Source organism: Pan troglodytes, chromosome 9 (assembly GCF_028858775.2).
Source record: "Pan troglodytes isolate AG18354 chromosome 9, NHGRI_mPanTro3-v2.0_pri, whole genome shotgun sequence".
NCBI classification, from domain to species: domain Eukaryota; kingdom Metazoa; phylum Chordata; class Mammalia; order Primates; family Hominidae; genus Pan; species Pan troglodytes.
The window spans coordinates 76,810,098-76,833,337 of record NC_072407.2 but is presented as its reverse complement, the minus strand read 5'-3'; the positions used below and the strand labels follow the sequence as shown (position 1 = coordinate 76,833,337).

General features: G+C 38.8%; 1 protein-coding gene and 1 long non-coding RNA gene across 3 annotated transcripts in view; one reads left to right on the top strand and one right to left on the bottom strand.

The window, feature by feature from the left end:
• Positions 1–23,240, bottom strand: part of RNF169 (ring finger protein 169) — an 88,968-nt gene that overhangs the window by 40,542 nt on the left and 25,186 nt on the right. For both annotated transcript variants that reach the window (XM_063783250.1, XM_522106.8), the window contains exon 2: positions 11,820–11,893. In XM_063783250.1, coding sequence (XP_063639320.1) covers positions 11,820–11,893 — 74 coding nt within the window. The remainder of the gene's footprint in view (positions 1–11,819; positions 11,894–23,240) is intronic.
• On the top strand, positions 6,606–10,473 carry LOC134807264 (uncharacterized). Its single transcript, XR_010147286.1, has 3 exons — positions 6,606–6,694; positions 9,524–9,661; positions 10,227–10,473. It is a non-coding gene; the product is annotated as an uncharacterized LOC134807264 (long non-coding RNA).

Sequence of the window (23,240 nt, the reverse complement as noted above, 5' to 3'; positions counted from 1 at the left end):
GGTAAAAAAAGTTGGAGACCAGTGCTTCAGAATCACTGATTCAGAACATAAACTAGTTAATCAAACTGGTGTCAGAACATTTCAGTTTACTTTGGTATCTAGAGCAATTGATGCTTTATATCCTCTGTTTCCTGGACTCTCACTTGGCACTAACAGCTACGGCTTCTATAGGGTCTGACTGGTGACAATTGCTGATGCTGTCCACAAAAACAATGTATTTGGGGTGAAAGGACTACTCTTAGCTCCTGTTTACAGCATCCTGAACTCACAGCAAACAATCTCTTGCATACAAGGCTAACGTGCATAAAAGCCATAAGTTTTACTTGATAAACCACATAAATAGCACCAAAGCATCTGACTTGCTCTTATGATTCTTACCTAATTTTAAAGAAATCACATTTATGATACTATGTTCTCTTCACTTTAAATTCTAGACCACTTTCAAATTAAATGTTAGATTTAGAATTAAGCGTATCTAAATATTTATGCGAAAATAATATTTTACCAATTTTCTTCTTATGTAATAAGATATTTAAAATTACTTCAATACAGGTTTTAAATTATTACATGCATTTTGTAGATAGGCATATAAAATGAATTGCAGGCATCCAAGTTTACATATAAATTGAACCGGCAGATATATTATCAGTCACATGTTTAGCTGCCAAGCTGAAAGGCTGAATGAAGAGGGGGACACTTGCTTATGGGAAGCAGAAAGAGCTCTAAGTAATCCATTGTAAAAAGACAAAGACACACCTTCACTGTCCAAATTCAAGAAAATTGAGAATTAATTTGTGTTTCATATCAGTAACTTGCCAGCCTCCAACTATGACTTTTTGAGTTTTCCATTTCTTACCCAAAGGCAGCAAATAAATGGCAGCAACAGAAGGAATTACTTTGTGCTAGATTTTTTAGAATTCCAAATACTAAATATTAATAATACTTATATACAGTTTACTATGGACCAGGCACTATTTTACAATAACCCTATAAGCTTGGTACTATGATGTCTATTTTTACAGACCAGAAAACTAAGACATGGAGAACTCAAATAGCTCGCCCAAATTCACACACTATTAAGTGGCAGAGCCAGGATTTGAACTCAAGTAGTCAGCTCTTAATCACACTACTGTTTCTCAGCTTAGGGTAAAATATCTACATCATCTGTATTATGATTTGTTGAACACCTGCATTTTTTTAAAAGTTTGCAATAAACAAAAAAGTTTACTCTCAAATGTAAACAGCAAATAAGACCTTAAACCCTGATTTGAATCTGGAAAAATATAACCAAGTTTGCAATTTTAGAGGAACAATCATCACTGAAAGCAGATTACTTGTGAGTTTTTAAACAAATTTGGCTAGAGATGGGTATTTTAAAAATCAGTTTATCTTATGGAATCTTTTTTACATATTATATTTTTAAGAGTTATTTCTGACTCTTGAATGGTTTTGGATTTAGGGAAAATATTGGCATATATGTGATATATTACAATATTTTCTATAATTCTATATAGCCATTAAAAATGTTGACATAGATCTATATTAATACGGAAAACTTCATATGAGATGCTAAATTTTAAAAGGGCAGTAAAAGTGGCATGCATAATGTGATCTAAAATCTATTTTTTAAAAAGTCTTAAGCTTAAATTTTTGATAAACATTTAAACATGTTTATTAAGTGGCAGGATTACTGGCGATTTTCCCTTTCTGCTTTAAAACTTTTTGATAACCTGAAGGTTTTTTCCCAATTAACAGAAATGCACAATTCTGCTTATGTTCATAAGCAGAAAAAAATAAAGCTATGCTAATTTATTAAAAGCTTCACTCATTACATATTTTAACAAAATATTTTATTTTATACTAGAGACAACAGTTGTAACAGCTTCTGGAAAATTCCTTAATTTGGCTTCCAAGTAGTAGTTAAGTGATTTTATTAATACTTAAACCATAAAAATAATTATACTAATATAGTAACCTTATAACTACTGATCCTGACCCTAAACAATAAGACGAGGAAAAACAGCACACTGCAGAAATAACCTGAGTAACCTGCTATTCTAATTGAATTTGATCGTGTTTTGAATGCTCCAAGTGTGTTCTTTTCTTTGAAAAGCACATTATTTGATAAAACTGTTTCTCCACATCTGGGTAGTTATAAATAGCAAAAGGAGACAACAACCATATCTAATGTTCTTGGATTCTGAACATCCTATAAATTAACTGTTCTTCCCTCATGTAGTTAAAATTTAAACATTCTATTGAGAATTTTTCCTTCTCCTTAATACCACACCTGTTACCTGTATATCTTAAAGATATACTATGAGATTCTGTACTTATTTTCTGGTTCTAGAAAGAGATATGCTAGCACATGCTAAAAGTGGGCATTTCTTCAAACATTATATAACATTTCAAAAGAAAGAAGAAAAAATAGCAATAGTGTAGCAAAAAAAAAAAAAACCACTGGAAATCTTTTTTTTTTTCTTTTTTTGAGACGGGGTCTTGCTCTGTTGCTAAGGTGGGAGGGCAGGGATGCAATCACGACTCACTGCAGCCTCAACCTTCCAGGCTCAAGCAATCTCCCCAGCTCAGCCTCCTGAGTAGCTGAAACCACAAGCATGCACGACCATGCCCGGCTAATTTTTTAAAAAATTTTTTGTAGTGACGAGGTCTCACTACTATCAGGGAATCTGTCCCGATATTCATGTAGGTTCTTTTCCATTTTCCTTAAGCATCGGCCAGCTTGAGAAATAAAGGGACAGAGTACAAAAGAGAGAAATTTTAAAGATGGGCATCCAGGGGAAACATCACATGTCAGTAGGTTCCGTGATGCCCAAGCCGCAAAAACCAGCAAGTTTTTATTAGAGATTTTCAAAAGGGGACGGAGTGTGTGAATAGGTGTGGGTGACAGACATCAAGTACTTAACAGGGTAATAGAATATCACAAGGCAAGTGGAGGCAGCGTGAGATTATAGGACCACAGGACCGAGGTGAAATTAAAATTGCTAATGAAGTTTCGGGCACCATTGTCATTGATAACATCTTATCAGGAGACAGGGTTTTGAGATCAACCGGTCTGACCAAAATTTATTAGGTGGGAATTTCCTCTTCCTAATAAGCCTGGGAGCACTATGGGAGACTGAAGTCTATTGCATCTCTGCAGTCTCGACCATAAGAGATGACCACGCCCAGGGGGGCCAGTTCAGAGACCCACTCCCAGGTGGGTATTCTCTTTCTCAGGGATGTTCCATGCTGAGAAAAAGAATTCAGTGATATTTTTCCCATTTGCTTTTGAAAGAAGAGCAATATGACTCTGTTCCACCCGGCTCACCGGTGGTCAGAGTTTAAGGTTATCTCTCGTTTCCTAAACATTGCTGTTATCTTGTTCTTTTTTTAGGGTGCCCAGATTTCATATTGTTTAAACACACATGCTCTACAACTTGTGCAGTTAATGCAATCATTACATGGTCCTGAGGCGACATACATCCTCCTCGGCTGACAGGATTAAGAGATTAAAGTAAAGACAGGCATGGGAAATCACAAGGGTATTGACTGGGGAAGTGATAAGTATCCACGAAATCTTTGAAACTTATGTTTAGAGATTGCAGTAAAGACAGGCATAAGAAATTACAAAAGTATTAATTTGGGGAACTAATAAATGTCTGTAAAATCTTCACAATCCATGTTCTTCTGCCATGGCTTCAGCCGGTCCCTCCGTTTGGGGTCCCTGACTTCCCACAACACACTATATTGCCCACGCTGGTCTCGAACTCCTGGGTTCAAATGATCCTTCTACCTCAGCCTCCGAAAGTGCTGGGATGTGAGCCACTGTGCCCAGCCAAATCCCCAGAAATCATAAAATATATCTAGCTGTATCATGAACCAGCCATATATACATCCTTCACAAGTCATTTCTAATAAGAGAAGGGGCTGTGAAACTAGATGATTAGAAATTCAATTAGATAAGTACTTGGTGAAGAGCTATGTGCAAGATATTATATTAGATACAGTGGAGTTAAAGAGATGAAAACAAACAGATCTATCTTGAAAGATTTATAATCGAATAAGAAAAAGCTTTTAAAAATAATCTGCTTGTTCTGTGGTATAACAACATATTTTAAACTTTCTAGATAAATAAAGCTACTTTTTAAATAAATAAATAAAAATAAGAAAAAGGCCAGCTCAACATTCAGTTCACGATACACTACACAGCCAAATGGATTTAAGTGCAATGTTTGTTTTAATAAAGTACTTTATATTAATATTTTACAGTTCAAGGCAGTAAGTTAATAAAAGGAAACTTTAAAATGTAATTTCGAAGATAATTAGGTCCTAAAAGTTTACTTACCTTTAAAATATCCCTTCACAAGTTAATGACTGCCTTATAGAGCTACTAATCACTTCAGTAACCCATTGACTATATCTGACTAGTCTGTTCTCTGGCTAAGGACTAAAAAACTGCATGCTTACTACTTGAATAATTCAGCCCACAATGGGGAGAAAATACTCCTTGAAAATGAACCAGAAGGCCAGGGAAGGTGGTACGTGCCTGTAGCCCCACCTACTCAGCCAGCTGAGGCAGGAAGATTACTTGAGGCCAAGAGTTTGAGTCTGTAGTGTACACCTGTGAATAGCCAACGCATTCCAGCCTGGACAACATAGCAAGACCTCATTTACTTTTTTAAAAAGAGAACCAGAACGGAGGAAGAAAAAAAGAAAATGGATAGGTCGAGAAACCAATCCAAAGAAAGCCTAAGCCACTCATATGCTCCACAGAATAACTGAAAGCAGTTCACCTTTCCCAATGTAGAAACCAGGAAAATGAATAGTCTAGAAGCAAGGCTGCTTTTCCCCCACCTTCAATCTTTTCCCCCACCTTCAGTCTTTCAGAGTCCAATGATTCAAAGAAGACAAGACCATCCTGGATTATGTGTTTCCCAAATCAAAACAAAGCAACTATTATTGAACCATGAAGTCAAAGTTAAGCATCTAACAAGCAAAGCAGAATAAATAATGGTGTAAATAATAAGCTTAATTCAACCAATAAATAACATTTTTTTAGAGATAAATCTATTTCAAAAGACAAAGATGGCTAAGTCTTATGTAAATTGAAAACAATAAAAGATATCAATACTGAAGTAATTTCTTCCTAGAATTTTTTCATTTCAACATGCATTAACTGCACATCCTTATATAACAAGAACCAATACTACAAAATCCTTTCCATTAAGATATATATCCAGATGAAGGACTGAGCATGTGTTAATACTCTCCTTCCATTTAAAAACACCATAAAATGTCAGAAAACTTTTAATAGAATAAATATATAATAGAATGGAAAAACAACAACAAAAAAGCATGCCATTAGCAATCAAGATCACAAATACCCAAAAGATAGAACTGGTTTTCAGATTTAAGTCTTATAAACAAGAAATCACGGAAAACATACAAATGGTCGATTAACATAAATGCTATTGCTCTGCAGTAATCAAGGAAATGTAAATTAAAACAATGACATATTTTAATCTAGCAGATAGTAAAATATCAAAACAATGAAAAAGGTTTGGCAAGGATTTGAGGAAAATGGACTCTATACTGTTGTCGAGAGAGTAAGTTGAAAAAGTCTTTTTAAAAGGCAATTTGTTAACATCCAACAAAACCATGTCTGCTTTACTTTTTATTTTTTTTGAGACAAGAGTCTTACTCTGTCACCCAGGATGGAGTGCAGTGATGCAATCACAGCTCACTTCAGTCTCGACCTCCTGGGCTCAAGCAATCCTCCTGCCTCAGCCTCCCGAGTAGCTAGGACTACAGGCATGTGCCACCATGTCCAACTAATTTATTTTTTGTAGAGATAGGGTCTCACTATATTGCTCAGGCTGGTCTCAAACTCCTGGGCTCAAGAGATCCTCCTGCCTCAGTCTCCCAAATGTTGGGATTATGGCCATGAGCCAATGTGCCCAGCCTCTTACCATTTCCCACTTTCACTTCTAAGAATTTAACTGAAGGGATTGTATTTGCCCACATATGTTTGTGGGTGCTCAGCACAGCATTCCTTTAAAACTGGGGGAAACGGGCTGGGCCTGTAATCCCAACACTTTAGGAGGCCCAGGAGTGAGGATTGCTTGAGCCCAGAAGTTCAAGTCCAGCCTGGGCAACACACTGGGCATGGTGGCATGTGCCTGTAATCTCAGCTACTTGGGAGGCTAAGGTGGGAGGATCACTTGAGCCCAGGAGACAAAGGCTGCAGTGAGCTGAGATCACACTCCAGCCTGGGTGATAGAGTGAGACCCTGTCTCAAAAAAAAAAAAAAAAAAAAAAGTGTCTACATTAAAAACATACACACCACCCCCCCACCCAAAAAAATATGCTGTTCAGTGGAAAAAGGAAGTCACCAAATAGATTGTATTATTTCTCAAAAATCCTTCCTTCCGGCCAAGCGTGGTGGCTCACACCTGTTATCCTTACACTTTGGGAGGAAGAGGCAGGAGGATTGTTTGAGCCCAGCAGTTCAAGACCAGCCTGGACAACACAGCAAGACCCTCATCTCTACAGAAATAAAAACTTTTCAAGTATCCAGTCATGGTGGTGTGCTCCTATACTTTCAGCTACTCAGGAAGCTGAGGCAAGTGGATCACTTAGAGCCCAGGATCCAAGGTGCAATGAGCTACGATTCCAACACTGCACTCCAGGCTGGGTAAGAGAGAGAGAATATCTCTCTTCAAACAACCAACCTAGCTTCTCTGAAGTATTTAGCCTTAGACTATAACACTCATGACCCCTCTCTGTCACTCTCCTTCATTCACAGAAAAACTTGGCACTTAAATTTTAATTTCTCTCCAACTACTCCAGTGATCATTCCTGAAGGTCTCAATATTGGCATACTCTCTCAGTTCCTTCACCTCCTCCTTAAATACATCTTTCTCTCCATCCATGGTCATACCCTAAACTTTGTGATATCCATAACTAAACTATCTCCCAAGGCTCACATTTAAGCCTTTTATATTGAGACCACCACTTCCTAGCTTTCCAGCTTTATTTATATATGCTAGCAATCCTACTTTTACAATTTTCACCATCAAAGTTTCCGATCCATTGACCCTACAACTAACTCTTTCACTATCACATCCTTCATGTCCTCAATTTTCCCCTTAACCTAGATCCATCATCCAAAACTGTAACAACTTCCTTGTATACACCTCCAAGTGCATCTACTGCATCTCTCCATCACACTTCTGACAAAATCCCAAGCCCAATTAAACCCAACATATTGCTTACTCTCAAAGTGTCCTAACTAGTCTTATTTCCATTGTTGTCCCAGGAGACAGAGGCAGCTAGTTGCCAATCCAATATCCATTTTCTCCTTCCTTACTAAGAGAACCCTGATTTTACTTAGGAAGTTAATGTTCCTAGCTAAAACACTATGCTTTCCAGCCTCCTTAGTAGCTAGAGGAGTCTGTGATATCCCCAGTGCCTAGCACATACTAGGGGCACAATAAATATTTCATTAACCAATGAATATATATATCATGATCTCATTTATACAGAAGACTAAAGTGTTTATGTATGTGTCTGCATGCATAGGTAAGCGTATAAGGGGTCTAAGATAAACACTAAACTATTGATTCTAGGTACTTCTGGGAAGGACAGTGGGAAGAAAGGTAAAAAGGGACTTTCATATTTTGCTCTAATAATTTTTGCGTTATTTTTCTTATGTTAAAAAAAGACAACTAACTACAACACATGCAGAAAGAAAAAATCTAAATATATTTAGAAATATAAGCTTATTCACAGAATGATAAAATTTAGAAACTCATAGTGACCTCAGTAAGCATACCAACTCAAAAGCCTCTGACTAGAAAGGATGTTAAGAACACAGCTCCCTGTCCTTAGTAGGCCCCTCAATCTTGGTTCAGTACTGTTCTACAGTAGTCCCTTACCCCAGCCTGGTGTGTTCCCAAATCTCCCACAGGTAATAGAATCTAGGATTTTTAAATAAAGTAATACCTTTTAAAAGAACTAGAATTAGAGGAATAAAAATTCTTGTTAACTTTTTACAGCCTTTATACAGGTTTTTACTGTCACTTAAAGTAATAGAGTATACTAAGTGAAAAGTATATTAGTAGCATATCACACATCAAATTAGTAATAATGAGTTGTGTAGAATTAATTTCCACTTATCTTCCTTTGCTCAGTAGAAACTTTTGAAGATCTACTGAGATCTGTTTTAGAAATCACTATATCACTTCAATAAAATCCTTCATTCCCATTTACTGCTAATCCCTGTTCCCATACCCTATCCCAATCGACCACTAATCTACTATCTGTCACTACTATTTGTCTATTCTGGCCATTTTCTATAAATGGAATCACAACATATAATCTCTTAGATCTGGCTTCTTTCACTTACCATCTTTTTGAGGTTCACCCATGTGGTAGCATGTATCAGTGGTTCACTCCTTTTTATTGCTGAATAGTATGCCATTGTATGGATATGCCATACTAGTGCCTTTTAATGTTATGGCTTAGACTTCCATTTTCCAGGTTGTACAATGGATGTAGGATAACTTGGGTACTTGGGGTGGGTGAGACGGACCGGTAGCTAACTTTTATTTAAGCCAAATGATATAGATGAGTGTTTCTCAAATCCAATCCAGTTTATACACAATGAGATTATCCTAGCTTCACTCAAAAACATTATGGCATCAGCCCCTTTTAAAACCACTGTCCCATACCTCTCCTCTAACAGGAACACAAATGACAGTTCCTCAAGGTTTCCTTCTCTCTCCCAAGGTTTATAAAAACCCCTACTCTTGCCAGGCATGGTGGCTCACACCTGTAATCCCAGCACTTTGGGAGGCAGAGGCAGGTGAATCACGAAGTCAGGAGTTCGAGACCAGCCTGGCCAACATAATGAAACCCCCTCTCTACTCACAAATACAAAATTTAGCTGGGCATGGTGGCACACGCCTGTAGTCCCAGCTACTTGGGAGGCTGAGGCAGGAGAATCACTTGAACCTAGGAGGCAGAGGTTGTGGTGAGCCCAGACTGCACCGCTGCACTCCAGCCTGGGCAACAGAGCAAGACTCCGTTTCAAAAAAAAAAGAAACCCTACTCTTACTATGTCTTTTGCTTCACCTCCTTTTTCTACCTCCTACTCCTTGTTTTCTCTAAGATTACCTTCCAGCTGATAGCTTCAAAATTTCCACATTTTCAAAATGTCTAAAAAGATCTATTAGAAGTAAATATTGTATGTGTACATTCTGAAATTTTATTTAAGAACCTGTTCTTTTTATGTGGTCCCTGAAAATAATTTCTTTTTCAACAGAAAAAAAAAAACTTTGTAAGTAGTTTTAAAAGAGACAAAAACCTCACAATGCCAATATAAATGAAGCACGAAGATCCAGGTCAACATCTGACACCCTCATTTACAAGCAAAGATCAGAGAATATATAGTAACTAGCCACAGTTTCCTATGATCTTTTCTCTTTAATGTAACCTTGTTAAACACTGATTTTTCATTCAGTGAAATATACCACAACAGTGATGGCAGCAGCAGCCTGCCTGGAGTGGGCACTGTGAAGATGCCAGCTGCAGTGGGAAAGGCACAGCTGGGGCTGTACGCTCCACGGAGCCGGCAGGTGTCAGCTGGAGCCAGGAACAGGTAGGAGCCATGCCCCCTTACAAGTTGAAGAGGCGGGATCCCTCCCATGCTGGGTGTAGCTGTAGCCACCCAGCCATGGCTACAGGCATCCCTGTGCTCTTGGGGGCCCAGGATGCGCCCCCACCTCCATCCCCCACCCTCACAGGCTCGGAAGTGCCTGCTCCCACTGCCTGGCCTCTTCCCACTCCCAGCACCCATGCCGATTTCAAAGGAAAGTTGTGACCAAGGGAGGCACTGTCACTACCCAGCTGGGTGAGAGCAGACTCATGGTGGTGCTGACATGCCAGTGCCCTGCCACCTCGGCCCCCTCCAGACTTTGGGCACCCCAGAGGACAGGAGGATGGCTGTGGGGGTGCTGAGAGCAGCTTGGCACAGGCCTGCAGGTGCCCCGTGGCACAGCCTGGGCACTGTGGGTACTGTACAGGGCAGGTTGATGGTGGCAGGAAGTAGACAGGCTCCTGGGCAGAAAGGGGCAGATCCACCTTCAAGCTGGGGACAACCTGAAGCTGGGGGCTGGGCTGCCAGTTCTGCAGACTGGAGTGAGAACTTACAGTGCTTTTTCCAGGCCTGCCCATGGACCAATCAGTATGCACTTCCTCCCCTCTGAAGCCCATAAAAGCCCTGGACTCAGCCAGACTCCGGCAGACATGGGGATGACCTGCCTGTGTAGGGGAGCTACCCACTGTGGATCTCCTCTCAGCTGAGAGCTGAGTAGATGTCCGGACGACCTGCCTGTGGAAAGCAGCTACCCACTTCAGTCTCTTGAGAGCTGTACTGTCACTCAATAAAGCTTCTCTTCGCCATACTCACCCTCCAGTTGTCCACGTACCTCTTTCTTTCTGGACACAGGACAAGAACTTGGGACCCGCCGAATGGCAGGATAGAAACAGCTATAACACAAACGGCTGAAACACGTCCCTCACTCACCATGTTGTGGGCAACAAGAAAAGAGAGAAGAGCTGCAGCCCTTCAGGGAGCCCAGACTGAGGTGCTCCCAAGCCAGGGCTGTGACACCCTCTTTGGGGCTATGCAGTTCCTGGCATCTCCAAGCTTCCAGGCACTACCACGTTCCCCAGTGCCAGCAGTAGAAGCCACTTGCAGTAGTCCTGGTCCAGCCACAGCCTCACAGGAGCCAGTGCCCATGCCAGCACCTGGAGCTCCCCACCCAGCCACAGCCAGGCACAGCAGCTGGACCCCATGCTCCCTTGCTCACACACCCCTCCCCTCTGCACCTGGCTCACCTTTAGCAGGTGTGGGATCCAGGCTGGTAGTGCGAGCTGAGCACAGCCTGCCAGGATAAGTGGGCAGAATGAGCCCAGCAGGCCCAAGCAAAACTTGGGCAAAGGCACCACCAGCCACAGAGGTTTCCAGCTGGCAAAGCGACACCCCAAGGATCCTGTGACAATAGCATTATTGTCTCACCTCTATCTTATGATGATGCTTGATCCAGATTAAGTGGATCACTTACATTTATAAAATATTAGATGCCCATATGTAGAATGATTAATCAATAATAAAGCTGAGTGAGGAATGATGGTGCAGGGAGAGGGCTGGGAAAGAATGACACACATCTAGCAACATACTTCTTATTACCAGCCTTTTTTAAGTCTTAATTCTCTAGGTGATTCCCAGACAATTAGTTTGAAAACATCATAAATAAGATGATATGGACACAGATAAAAGCTTTCCCAATGGTAATTGTTTTCTAACTAGGAAATTATTTCACTATCTCCTTACTGACCTACAAGACAGTTCTTTTGGAGTATTTAATGGAGTGAGCAATAATGGATAACACCAGCTACATGTAATTAGAAGAAACTTGTGAGATAAAGAAAAATAATACAAGCAATTATTAGCAAGGGCACCTGTTAAAAGTACCAAGAATACTTCTCTGGTGGCCAGTTATTGCAACTGGCATGTGACAGGCTCTGTGAACTACATCTTCATCTTTGAAAAGACAACTAAAAAGGGAATCTTGGGTTAAGGTTTGCTCTGCTGCCATTATAGCTCCAAATCTAACTAGGCTGGTATAAGGCAGTGTGAAGAAAGGCTCTGCATTATACATTTTTTAAAACCTGGTCAAAACTCCCACTAAGCATTCTTTAATGTCATTATTTCAATCTACTTTAAGAAAATGAATGACATGATAATACTATACCTTCCTCAAGCTTTCGTATTCCTCACGAAGTTCCCCAGGCTTGCTTAATTTGATTGGTGCTCTGAATATAAAGTCTGAAAGAAAGGGAAAAGAAAATACTTTTTAAGAGGACTTTCTAGGAAGACCCACAGGAGGCACAATACATGTGGGTTATATAAATAGATGATAAAAATCAAAGCTAAGAACAGAATAAACGCTAAGTCTTAAATACTATCAAAAAGGTAGAGGAAAGTATACACTTCTGTCTCCTTCTGACACTTCTTTATACCCTCAATGTATATTTGGTGGTCTAAATATATATTAATTTTTAAGACTTACTAATAAATCTACATCCCACTGAGGTTGATAAATGCTCGTTATAGAAAATAGTCTCCCCAAAAAGTTGCCTTTTGTCCTTTTTCAGTTGTCTCAACTATCTTATTTTTTTCCCTGCATTTCCCTCACAGAGGAATCAACTATTTTAGAAAGACTCTTAATTAATATACTGAGTAATGTAGAAGATATTTAGATAGAAACACTGGACCTAAGGCAAATATAGAAAACAGTAACATAAACCTTTTCCAACCACTACAGAACTGTTAGACCCTAGGTTTGGAAGGCAAACATTCCATCACCTTCACCCACTTGATAAGGTAGGTATTATGCCCATTTTACAATAAGAAAACTGAGGGATTAAATGACTTAGCCCAAGGTTACAGAGCTAGTGCATGGCGAAGCAGGGAGAAAAGCTTTAACAGGAATCAAGAAGGAAATACATAATGATTAAAAAGGTAACCCATCTAGAGTTGAGCCCACTCTCTCCCCTTTTACAAACCCCATTATAGTGGCCCTCCTTGAATAAAGTCTTCCTTACTATCTTTTTTTAAAACAAGAGCAACCCATCAAGAAGATGTAACAATAAAACCTGTATGAACCTACAACACAGCAAAAATTCATAAGGCTATATGGAGAAATTAATCAAAAATTAATGTAAGAAATTTTTTAACACACTGCAATTAAAAAGATAGATCAGGCCAGGCACACACCTGTAATCCAAGCACTTCGTGAGGCCGAGGCAGGCAGATCACTTGAGGCCAGGAGTTCAAAACCAGCCTGGTCAACGTGGTGAAACCCCATCTCTACTAAAAATACAAAAAAATTAGCTGGGTGTGGTGGTGGGCACCTGTAATCCCAGCTACTCGAGAGGCTGAGGCAGGACAATCACTTGAACCCAGGAGGCAGAAGTTGCAGTGAGTCGAGATCATGCCACTGTACTCCAGCCTGGGTGAGAGAGTGAGACTCTGTTTCAAAAACAAAAATCAAAACAAAATGGATCAGGCAGACCAAAAGGTGGCAAAAATACAGAAAAATTGAACAATAAAATTAATGTGGTCGCGTGTGTGTGTGTGTGTGTGTGTGTGTGTGTGTGTATGTTTATGTATATATAAACCCCCAATGAATAGAATACATATCTCTTAAGGCAAACAATTTAAAATACTGATGATACATTAGGTCATAAAGATGCTTCAAAAAATTTCAAAGATTTTGTATTACACAGACTTTGCTCTTTGATCCTGGATGCCATTTTCCAAGCCTAGTTTTCTACCTACCAAGGTGGTAATCTTGGGCTAATATTCTTTTTCAATAAATTCCTTTTCTGATTAAATTTGCCAGAGTAGATTTCTGTCGATTGCAACTAACAACCCTAGCTGATTCAATTTTTTACATGGTACCTTGAAATAACCAATAAGTCAGTCTCTAGTAAAACTGATTAAGAAAAAAAAGAGAGAAGATAAAATTATATTAAGAATAAAAAGTTCTAAATACAGGCAACAAGGTGAGTTTAAATCTCCAGAGACTATTGAAAGAATGCTGTAATGAATATCTTGCATATATATCATTTTACATGTCTGCAGGTGTACCCATAGGATAAATTGCTAGAATCAGGTCAAAGGATACATGCTTTTTGAGAGGAACACCAAATTGCCCCTCTGTCATGAAGCCTATATCAATTTATAGTCCCGCCAGCAATGCATGGGAGTGCCATTTCCTCACACCTCTTTTTCACTTTTTTTAGAGATGAGGTCTCACAGTGTTGCCCAGGAGGGAGTGCAGTGGCTATTCACAGGCATAATCATAGTGACCTATGGCCTCAAACTCCCAGCATGAAGAGATCCCTCTGCCTTAAGCCTCCCAAGAAGCCGATCTACTCACATCTTTTCCAACACCATGAGTGCTGAAACCTTTTCGCTTTGCTAATCTAACAGATGAAATTTTGCATTTTATATGCTTATATTTTATGAGTGAAATTGAGTATTTTTATATGGTTAAGAGTAATTTGCATTTCCTTTGATATGAAGTGCATATGCATTTCCTTACTCCTACTTGTATTAACTTTTTCTTCTTGATTTGTTAAGAAAAATTAGCTTTATGTTACATGACTAGCAATACTCTTCCCGGTGTATCACTTGTGTTGACTTTGTTTATAGTGGTTATTTTTATGTAGTTATATTAATCAAACTTTTCTTTTATGGCTTCTGCGTTTTTTATTATATTTGGAAAGACTTTCCTTTAGGCCAAGATACAATAACAAATTCCATCATATTTTCTTCTGGTAGAATGCATAAGATTCTTCTCAGATCTGCTTTTTAAAAATTCTAAATCTTTATTTTTATTTGAGAAGCAACATAAGGAGCATAATCTTATTCAGGCTTATAAATAAGTATACTATCCAACACAAGAAACCAAAAATATTTTAGCAATATCCTGGTAGAAATGGTAATTTTCACTTACTGTTGGAGAATTTGCTTTCTCCAAAATACTTCACTGATATTTAGTACAAAATGTCTCAAGAGCTTAACATTTTCATTTTTTACACAGTAAGCCTGATCCCCAACTTAGAAGGTTGAGAGCCTTGGATAAGTCAGTCTCAACTTCCTCTTCTGTAAAATCAGAATACCTATCATCACAGGTTATTATAAGGATCAGATGAGTGCAATATGAGTAAAAACACTTTGCAAACTATTTTAGCCAGTAGAGTGGCATGCAGCAGAATTTACTGAGTATAAAATTGTCTCTGGTACTGGTGGGACAGCATTCTTTAAATTGTGGTTTGGTTCAATTTACTTGCAAGTACAATCTATAAGAAACAAAGATAATCTCCAGGAGTGGTGGCTCATGCCTATAATTCCAGCAATTTGGGAGGCTAAGGTGAGAGGATCTCTTGAGGTCAGATGTTCGAGACCAGCCTGAGCAACACAGACAGACCTCATCTCTGCAAAAAACAAACAAACAAACATTAAACAAAAAAACTCCCCAACAATTAGCAGGGCATGATGGTGCACACCTATAGTCCCAGCTACTCAGGAGGCTGTGGCAGAAGGACTGCTTGAGCCCAGGAGTTTGAGGCTGTACTGAGCCATGATTGTGCCTAGGCAACAGAGCAAGACTTCAACTCTTAAAAAAAAAAAAAAGAAAGAAACAGGCCAGGCACAGTGGCTCACGCCTGTAATCCCAGCACTTTGGGAGGCCGAGACAGGCAGATCACAAGGTCAGGAGATCGAGACCATCCTGGCTAACATGGTGAAACCCCGTCTCTCCTAAAAATACAAAAATTAGCCAGGTGTGGTGACAGGTGCCTGTAGTCCCAGCTACTTGGGAGGCTGAGACAGGAGAATGGTGTGAACCTGGGAGGCAGAGCTTGCAGTGAGCTGAGATCGTGCCACTGCACTCCAGCCTGGGGACAGAACAAGACTCTGTCTCGAAAAGAAAACAAAGATAATGTTCCAACTACTTTGATACATATATTACATGAAAAGTTAAATTCACTTTGGGATATTAAGAAATCTCAAAGTTCATATAAGACCAAGGAGGAACTCAGCATAATGACTGAAATCTTACTATGCCTCTGGCTTGTTTGACTGCAAAAGGTGATGTGCAGGGGTAGAGGTAGGGTACTAATTTACAGTCACCAAAATTAGTACTGATATTAATCAGTTTAGTCGGATTAAGATGAACAATGTTTAATGCTTTAAGGATCATTTTTTGCCCCAACAGGACTGTGCTATATTAAATGACACCATGCCCAAAAGCTCAAAAATTACATAGAAAGTAAAGTACTTCTTGAATACTAAAACAGTTAAGCATAAAAGGTTGTGAATTGGTCCAAAGTGATATTAACTTAAACATTTAATCCTATGTTCTATTTTAGCTGTACCCTCTAAAAATGCTAAGAAGGAAAAAAAAAATCCTCACTTTTTTTTTGTGGGCTTCCAAAAAGAACATAACATTAGATTCAGATACCTGCTCTGTCAATTAAGCGAGAGTATTTAGAAATGTCAAAACTTGAATGATGGAGCCTTGGGAAATTTTATATATAATATATATAAAACATATATATATATATAAAACATATATCATATATATATATAAAACATATATATATATATAAAAATACATGTTGAAGCTTCTCTTTGACTTAGTCTTCCTGTCTATCAAATGGGGATCAAAATACGGGCCAAGCTACCTCATAGGAATGCGGAAGACCACAATTAAAAGTAACAGTAGTAGTAACCAATGAAGAATCCCCATAATAAATAAGTAAAAACAGCTAACGTTTAATGAAAAGCACACTCTATGCTAAATGTTGCATGCATGCATATGCACAAGTGCACACATGTACACGTACACATACACAGCAAAGAGTTGACACAGCAGGCCTGTCTATCCTTTTCTTTCTTTCTAACACATCAGTGGGAGAAGATGTCTATCCTTAAAAAGGCCTGCTTCCAAGGCTTGCCCTTGGCTGGTGCCTAGAAACTTGGATGTTAGGAGGGTTCCCACCCTCCTTAACTGATGAGTTGTTCACTGTACCTAAACTACAGAAACAATATAATTATGCCAAACATCTGCTTTCCTGCGGGGAATCTGAAATTCTGGCACATGCTAGGTAGAGGGTGCCTATGTGATCAGCTAATATAAACCCCAATCACTAAGTCTCTAACGAGTTTCCCTGGTTGAGAACATTTCACACGTTGTCACAACTCCTCGCTAGGGTATTAAGCACACCTTGTGTGCCTCCACTGAGAGAGGACTTCAGAAGCTTGTGATGGGTTTTCCCCAGACTTTGTCCCACACACCTTCTCCCTCTACTGATTTTGCTCGGTGTCTTTTCACTGTAATAAATCACAGCACAGAATACACCTATGTATTGAGTCCTTTAAGTCCCCCTAGCAAATCAGTGAACCTGTGGGTGGTCTTGGAGACCTCCCAACACACACATACAACACATGTCATGAACTGAAAATCTCTTTAGATCATAGTTTCAATCTCAGAAATGAAGGCAACACATCAGATAACTTCTAAAGTTAGTGATTCAGTAACAATACTTTGATTTCACTTTTATTTCCTACTCAATATGTTTCTCTAAATTTTTTAAATCTCCATTAAAGTATAATATTATAGGTAAAATGCTATTAGGATTTCAAACTTAATATTAAGAGTATGTATAACATCAAAATAATTTATTTGAAGCCTTGTGAAATGTGGTGTTTCAATCTACCTGGACTATTATGAGAAAGGAACCAGGAAAAGGCCAGAAAAATGAAGATCTCCCCCTTTTAAATCAAAGTCTCATAACATCTCTTAAAGATGAATGGAGAACATGTATGCATTCAACAGTATCAATTATGCCAAGACAGTTATTATGAACCTTTCAGTTTCCCAGATTTTTAATAAAGAACAATCACATACAATAAAACAATTGTTACTGCTGATGTGAGACTTTACTTTTCTTAATTTTCTCTTTACTTCCCTTTCCTTCCTGGGGTCACATGTCAGCTTCCTCCACCCCAAAAGAGGAAATTGTGGGTGAAATGAAAGCAATACTACCCCACCACAAAGCAGAGCAACAAGATGTCAAGTCAGAACCAGGAAAGGCAACATCATCTTCCTCGGTCCAGAGGAGTTAGTCACAAAGCTACCAATCCTTCTACCAGCTTTTACAGGGATTTTTAAGTGTTTAGTAGCACTGAAGCAATAACTCACCCTTCCTTCACCTCACAGAACAGAAATGCTGGAAACTACTTCAGGTGTCACTGAGATACTGAATATCTTAGCATTCATAAATGAATCTAATGGTCGAAGTACTTTCTTAATGCCTATCCTTTGACTATTACTATACTTAACAGGAAGAGAAACTCTCTAAGGATATGATGCCTTAAGAATGACATGCACCTGTGGCCAGTGACCTAAAATGAATCTTATGTGAATTATAGGAACAGCTATAGTTCCCTGAAGATCCTTCCTGAAAAAGGATTTTCTCTCAGCCAGAGTGATTGCTTATTAATAAAGGCAAAAAAAAAAAACAAAACAAACTACAAGATAGGCATGTTGCTAATTGCATTAAACCATCAGGAATGAAGTGTCATTGCCAAAGCATCCACACTCAATGCAAAATTTAAAAAAGAACCTCACTCAACTGTGATGGGAAGATGCTATCCCAAAAACTCAAATCCAAAGGAAAGCATCCCTTGGTACCTGAGTATGCGTGAGTTTTTACCCCTGTACATTCATTTTCTATGAGTGCAGCAGAATGAAAAAGAATTTTGGACTTACTGAGTCCCAAGACCAAGACACTCATTTGAATAGTCCCACTTACTAGCTATTTGTCTTTGAACAAATTAAAAAAAAAAAAAACCTCTTTGCACATGAATTTCCTCATGTGTAATTTGGTAATAATACAACCATATATCAGAACTATAGACAAGATTAAATTAATGATGAATTCAAAAGCTTGTAAACTGCTGTTTGCCAAATTATTTAGCACTACACAAATATATAGTTATATATAATATAGTTATACTAATATCTGTTATAAAATGGTTAACTGAGGACTAATGTGTTTTCTTTAAATACACAGAGACAATTTTCTGTATTCAGAAGAGTTGATGCTATACCACTTATATTTCAACATGCCATAAGGGGCCATCCATATCAGTGGTCCCCAGCCTTTCTGGCACAAGGGACCAGTTTTCTGGAAGACAGTTTTTCCACTGACTGGTGTAGGGGTTGCGGGGGGAGCAGATGGTTTCGAGATGAAACTGTTCCACCTCAGATCATCAGGTATTAGCTTGTCATAGGACAGCACAGCCTACCTAGATTCCTTGCATGCACAGTTCACAATAGGGTTCATGCTCCTATGAGAATCTAATGCTGCCACTCATTTGCTGTGTGGCCGTGTTCCTAATAGGCCATGGACTGGTACCAGTCCGCAGCCCAGGGGTTGGGGACCCCGATCTATATGACGTGGATCTGCCTACCTCTTCATCTTCATACCACTTCATTCCCTGCCTATTTTACATTCCATCAACAACTATGGTTCTTGCCCTAAACCATGCTATTTCTGCCTCTATGCCTCTGCCTGAAATGCCCTCACTTTCCACACTTAACTCTCCACCAGCCGCTTCATAGGAAGCTAAAAACAACTCATCTTTAAAACTCAGTTTAAATTTGTACAAAGCGTAAGATAATAAAACAAAGCCAAAAGATGAACTTGGAAAAAGTACTTGCCACACATATAATAAAAGGCTAATTTCCATCTCTACCACCACCAGTAGCATTATTACAGTGGTTGGCAGTTATGTAGCATGCCAGGCCCATTTCTATGCCCTGAATATTAACTAACTCAACTTCATAATGACTCTATGGGAAGGTGCTATGGTTATCCACATTTTACAGATGAGGAAACTGAGGTACACGAGTTTCATTTGCTAAGGCTACCACTGCTGTAAGTGAAAAAGCTATGATTTAACACAAGCAATCTAGATCCAGGGTCTGCCTGTGCACTTACCCACTATGCCTTATATATATGTATGAACCTAACAACCCCATACAACAATGGATAAAGGACATGCATAGGCAGTTCATAGTATAGAAAAATAAAAACTAAGAACAAAACACTTTCGTATCAAGTTGGCAAAGAACAAAAAGTTTCATAAGACAAGAGTTAGCAAAGCTATGCTTTATCTTAAAGATATATATGTGTACAAATATATACATACAAGAATGTTCACTGCTGATTACTCACCATACTAAAGACTGGGAACAACCTAAATGTCCTTCAAATAAAGATTGATTAACTAATTAGATGATGGGGACACACATGGATCTATTTCTGTACTGTCTGGTTTTATTCCTCTTCTGGTCTCTGGGTTTATCTGTAATTTTTGTTAGAATGTCATTCATTGTGTATGAAAAACTATAAAGGCCGTGGGTGATGTTATATTCCTACAGAGGATCCACCATCTTCTCTGATAGGCAGTTAGAATGAGGGGGCAGATCACTTCACAATCCAAACATGACATGAGCTGACTCAAAGACGGCTGCAGTATAAAGCTTCTACAGCTCATTCTCCCCTAGTTTGTAGCCCTCCAAGGATCCAACTGAGATCAGTGTTTCCCGAGCCTATCTTCCTTGAAAGATCATGAACTTTTTCTCCTCAACACTGGAGAACTGTTAGAGTCTGCCTTGCTTTTCAGTAGCTTTCTGTGAGGCTTCTTAGCCTTTTACCCTGCACAGTTAACAATCAGCAAACACCCTGGGAGCTAGGTAGGAGGGAAGTAGGTGGAGAGGGCAAGAGGCTATACATCTCTTCTCTTTGGGATCTTGGACCCTCAGGTTCTGGTTGCTTTGGCAGCTCTGAACTACAATTTTTGTATCCTCAGTCTCATGAAGAAAGCACCACTGACGTTTTTGCCTCTTAATAGCTGCACTCTCATTTTGCCAAGAATCCACAAATGTCTGAAATCCTGGCTGCCTTGGCAACTTACAATGCCTTCATATAGATTTTTTTAAATCAAGCTTTTCTAGTTATTCTCAACAGGAGTTTTTGTCTGCTACAATCTGCTTCATCATAGCCAGAAGCAAAATCTACATACTTCATAAGCAGTGGAGAAGATAAGATTTTCATGATGAAACTACAAGCCAAAAATTAAAACCATTTTTTAAAGTATGAAATGATGCACATCATAAGGCAAGTGTGCATACATAAGTAAATCTGAGGAAAGGAAAAAGGATCAATGAGGCTGAATTCTTAAAGGCAAGGCTTCCTGGAGGAGGTGAATTATGTTAGGCATTAAGAACAAGTACTAGTGAGGAAAAAGCCATTTCTGGCAAAGGAAACTTCACGAGCAAAGGCAGAAGTGACTATGTTGTGTCAGATGGACTGGAATAGGGTGTGTGGGCAGTAATGCTGGATAGATGAGATTTGAAGATGTAGTCACCATAGATTAAGAGAGTAAAGAGGGAATGAACAGCGAGGAAGAAAACAAAAGTAGAGAGCATTCTTTGAGAGTCAAGAAAGGGACATAATAAAAAGCAGAACATGGGTGATTCAAGTCCTAAATAAGTTTACAATCTTACAAAGAAAGGAAAAACATACTTGAGTGAAACAACTATAGAATGTCAAAAGAGTTATAAAACTAAATACCTAAGTACTGCAAGAGGTGGAGGTGCACAACAGCGAAAGGCAGGCAATGAAACAAAGCACATCTTTTACAATGAAACATATGTTAAGTGCAAAGATACACAAGAAACAAGGCAATTATCCATATTAATCTCATATTTACCTGCTTAGCCGGGCACAATAGCACATGCCTGTAGTCCCAGCTACTCAGAAGGCTAGAGTGGGAGGACTGCGAGTTTGAGGCCAACCCCAGGCAAAGTAGGGAAACCCCATCTCCAAAAAAAAGCAGCCAATCAAATTTACCTGCTGATACCATCCACTAAACCTTGAACAACCACTGTCAAATGAAGTAAGTGAAAGGAGAAACTTTAATGTTTAAAATAAATGCACCATTTAAAAGTAGTAAGGTAGAAATACAGGAGTGAACCACAAATGTATTCTAAAACCAAACTATTGTAAATAACTTTTTTTTGAGAAGAAAATCAAATCAGCTAGAATTGAACCCCCCCAAAAAATAAAATAAAATAAAAATAAAACCAAACTAAAGTGTTTCCCATTTTATCTACTATTTTTTGGTTTACTCCTTCTGATTCTCCAAGAATATAGATGATAGCCAAGTACCGACTGTCTTAAACAAATGCAATTTTCACCTACCCCCTTGCCTAGGACAAGTAACAATTTACAATAGGCAATATAGAGTGTTTACCCGGGAACAAGAGGAAATACACAGAAAGAAAGTTGAACTGAGCTAATAAAATTTAGTATCAAATTTTAAGGCTGCTCACTTAGGTTCCATAATTTACACCACCGATTACTACTATGGTAGTAGTAGTACTACTACTGTGTTTTTAAACTATTCTTTGGCAAAGTACTAATCAAACAGAAATGCCACAGCCCACACAAGAACTTATGAAATGCTATGTAACATCTGATCTAGTAATTTAATTTCTAGGAATCGATCTAAGACAGTTATCTGAAATATAGCAAAACTTTTACATAAAAATATTTTCATTGCAACATTGTTAACAATTGCAAAATAAAAATCAAGAATAATTTAACTGTCCAATACTGAGAAAATGGTTAGGCTAATTATGGACAGACCATACACTTGTACTATTATTCAGTCACTAAAATTGTATACTTTTAATAATACGCAGTATTGCTTTCATAAGATGGGAAACTGCTTAAGTTAGTGAAAGATGCAAGTCACCTGTATGGTAAATGCACCTGATAGCAATAACTTCAGCATACCCTGAGAATAACCGATATGGTGGACACATCTGAATGTGTGTTCCAAGCTAGGGAATCTGGGAGTGGCCAACTCAGAAATTCATTCCTTGTCTATGAGGAACACCTGAGCCCCTGTCCAGTGGAACATGGGCCATATGGGACATAGAGGTCCTGACTTTTGAGTTGAATGAAGGGTGCCAGGTGGCGGTTGTTAGATAAAGGCTGCTACGTAAAAATACTATAGAAATTGCAGGCCTTTTGAAAGTGGCGGCAGTTCTCCCACCCAGCCCGCCACCACTGGAGTCTCTCCCTGTATGTGAAGCCCCCAGGAAAACTCCATGTCTCGTTTACTGGCTAAGTCTCTTCTTTGGCCTCTTGAACCTGGTGCCATCCCCACTGGAGCTGATGGGGGTTTGGCACAACATCACCAGATTAAGTATACCTTATAATCTCAAACAAGAAAAACCATTAAACACAGAAACAGCAATAACATACTGGAAAAAGAAACAGTGACATAATCGTAGAACTCACAAATGGAAAAAAAAATCGTGATAACATATCAAGTTATCATATGTAAATGTGTAAGAATGATAGAAACAGTCACCAGAGATTAGTAGGTTAAAGAGGGAATGAGCAATGAGGAAGAAGGGAGGTACTGCAGAACGAGAAAATATAAAAAGAAAGGCACAAAACTCTTTCCCCAAAACATTTATAATGCAGTTTATTAGCTAAGACTAAATCACAAAAAG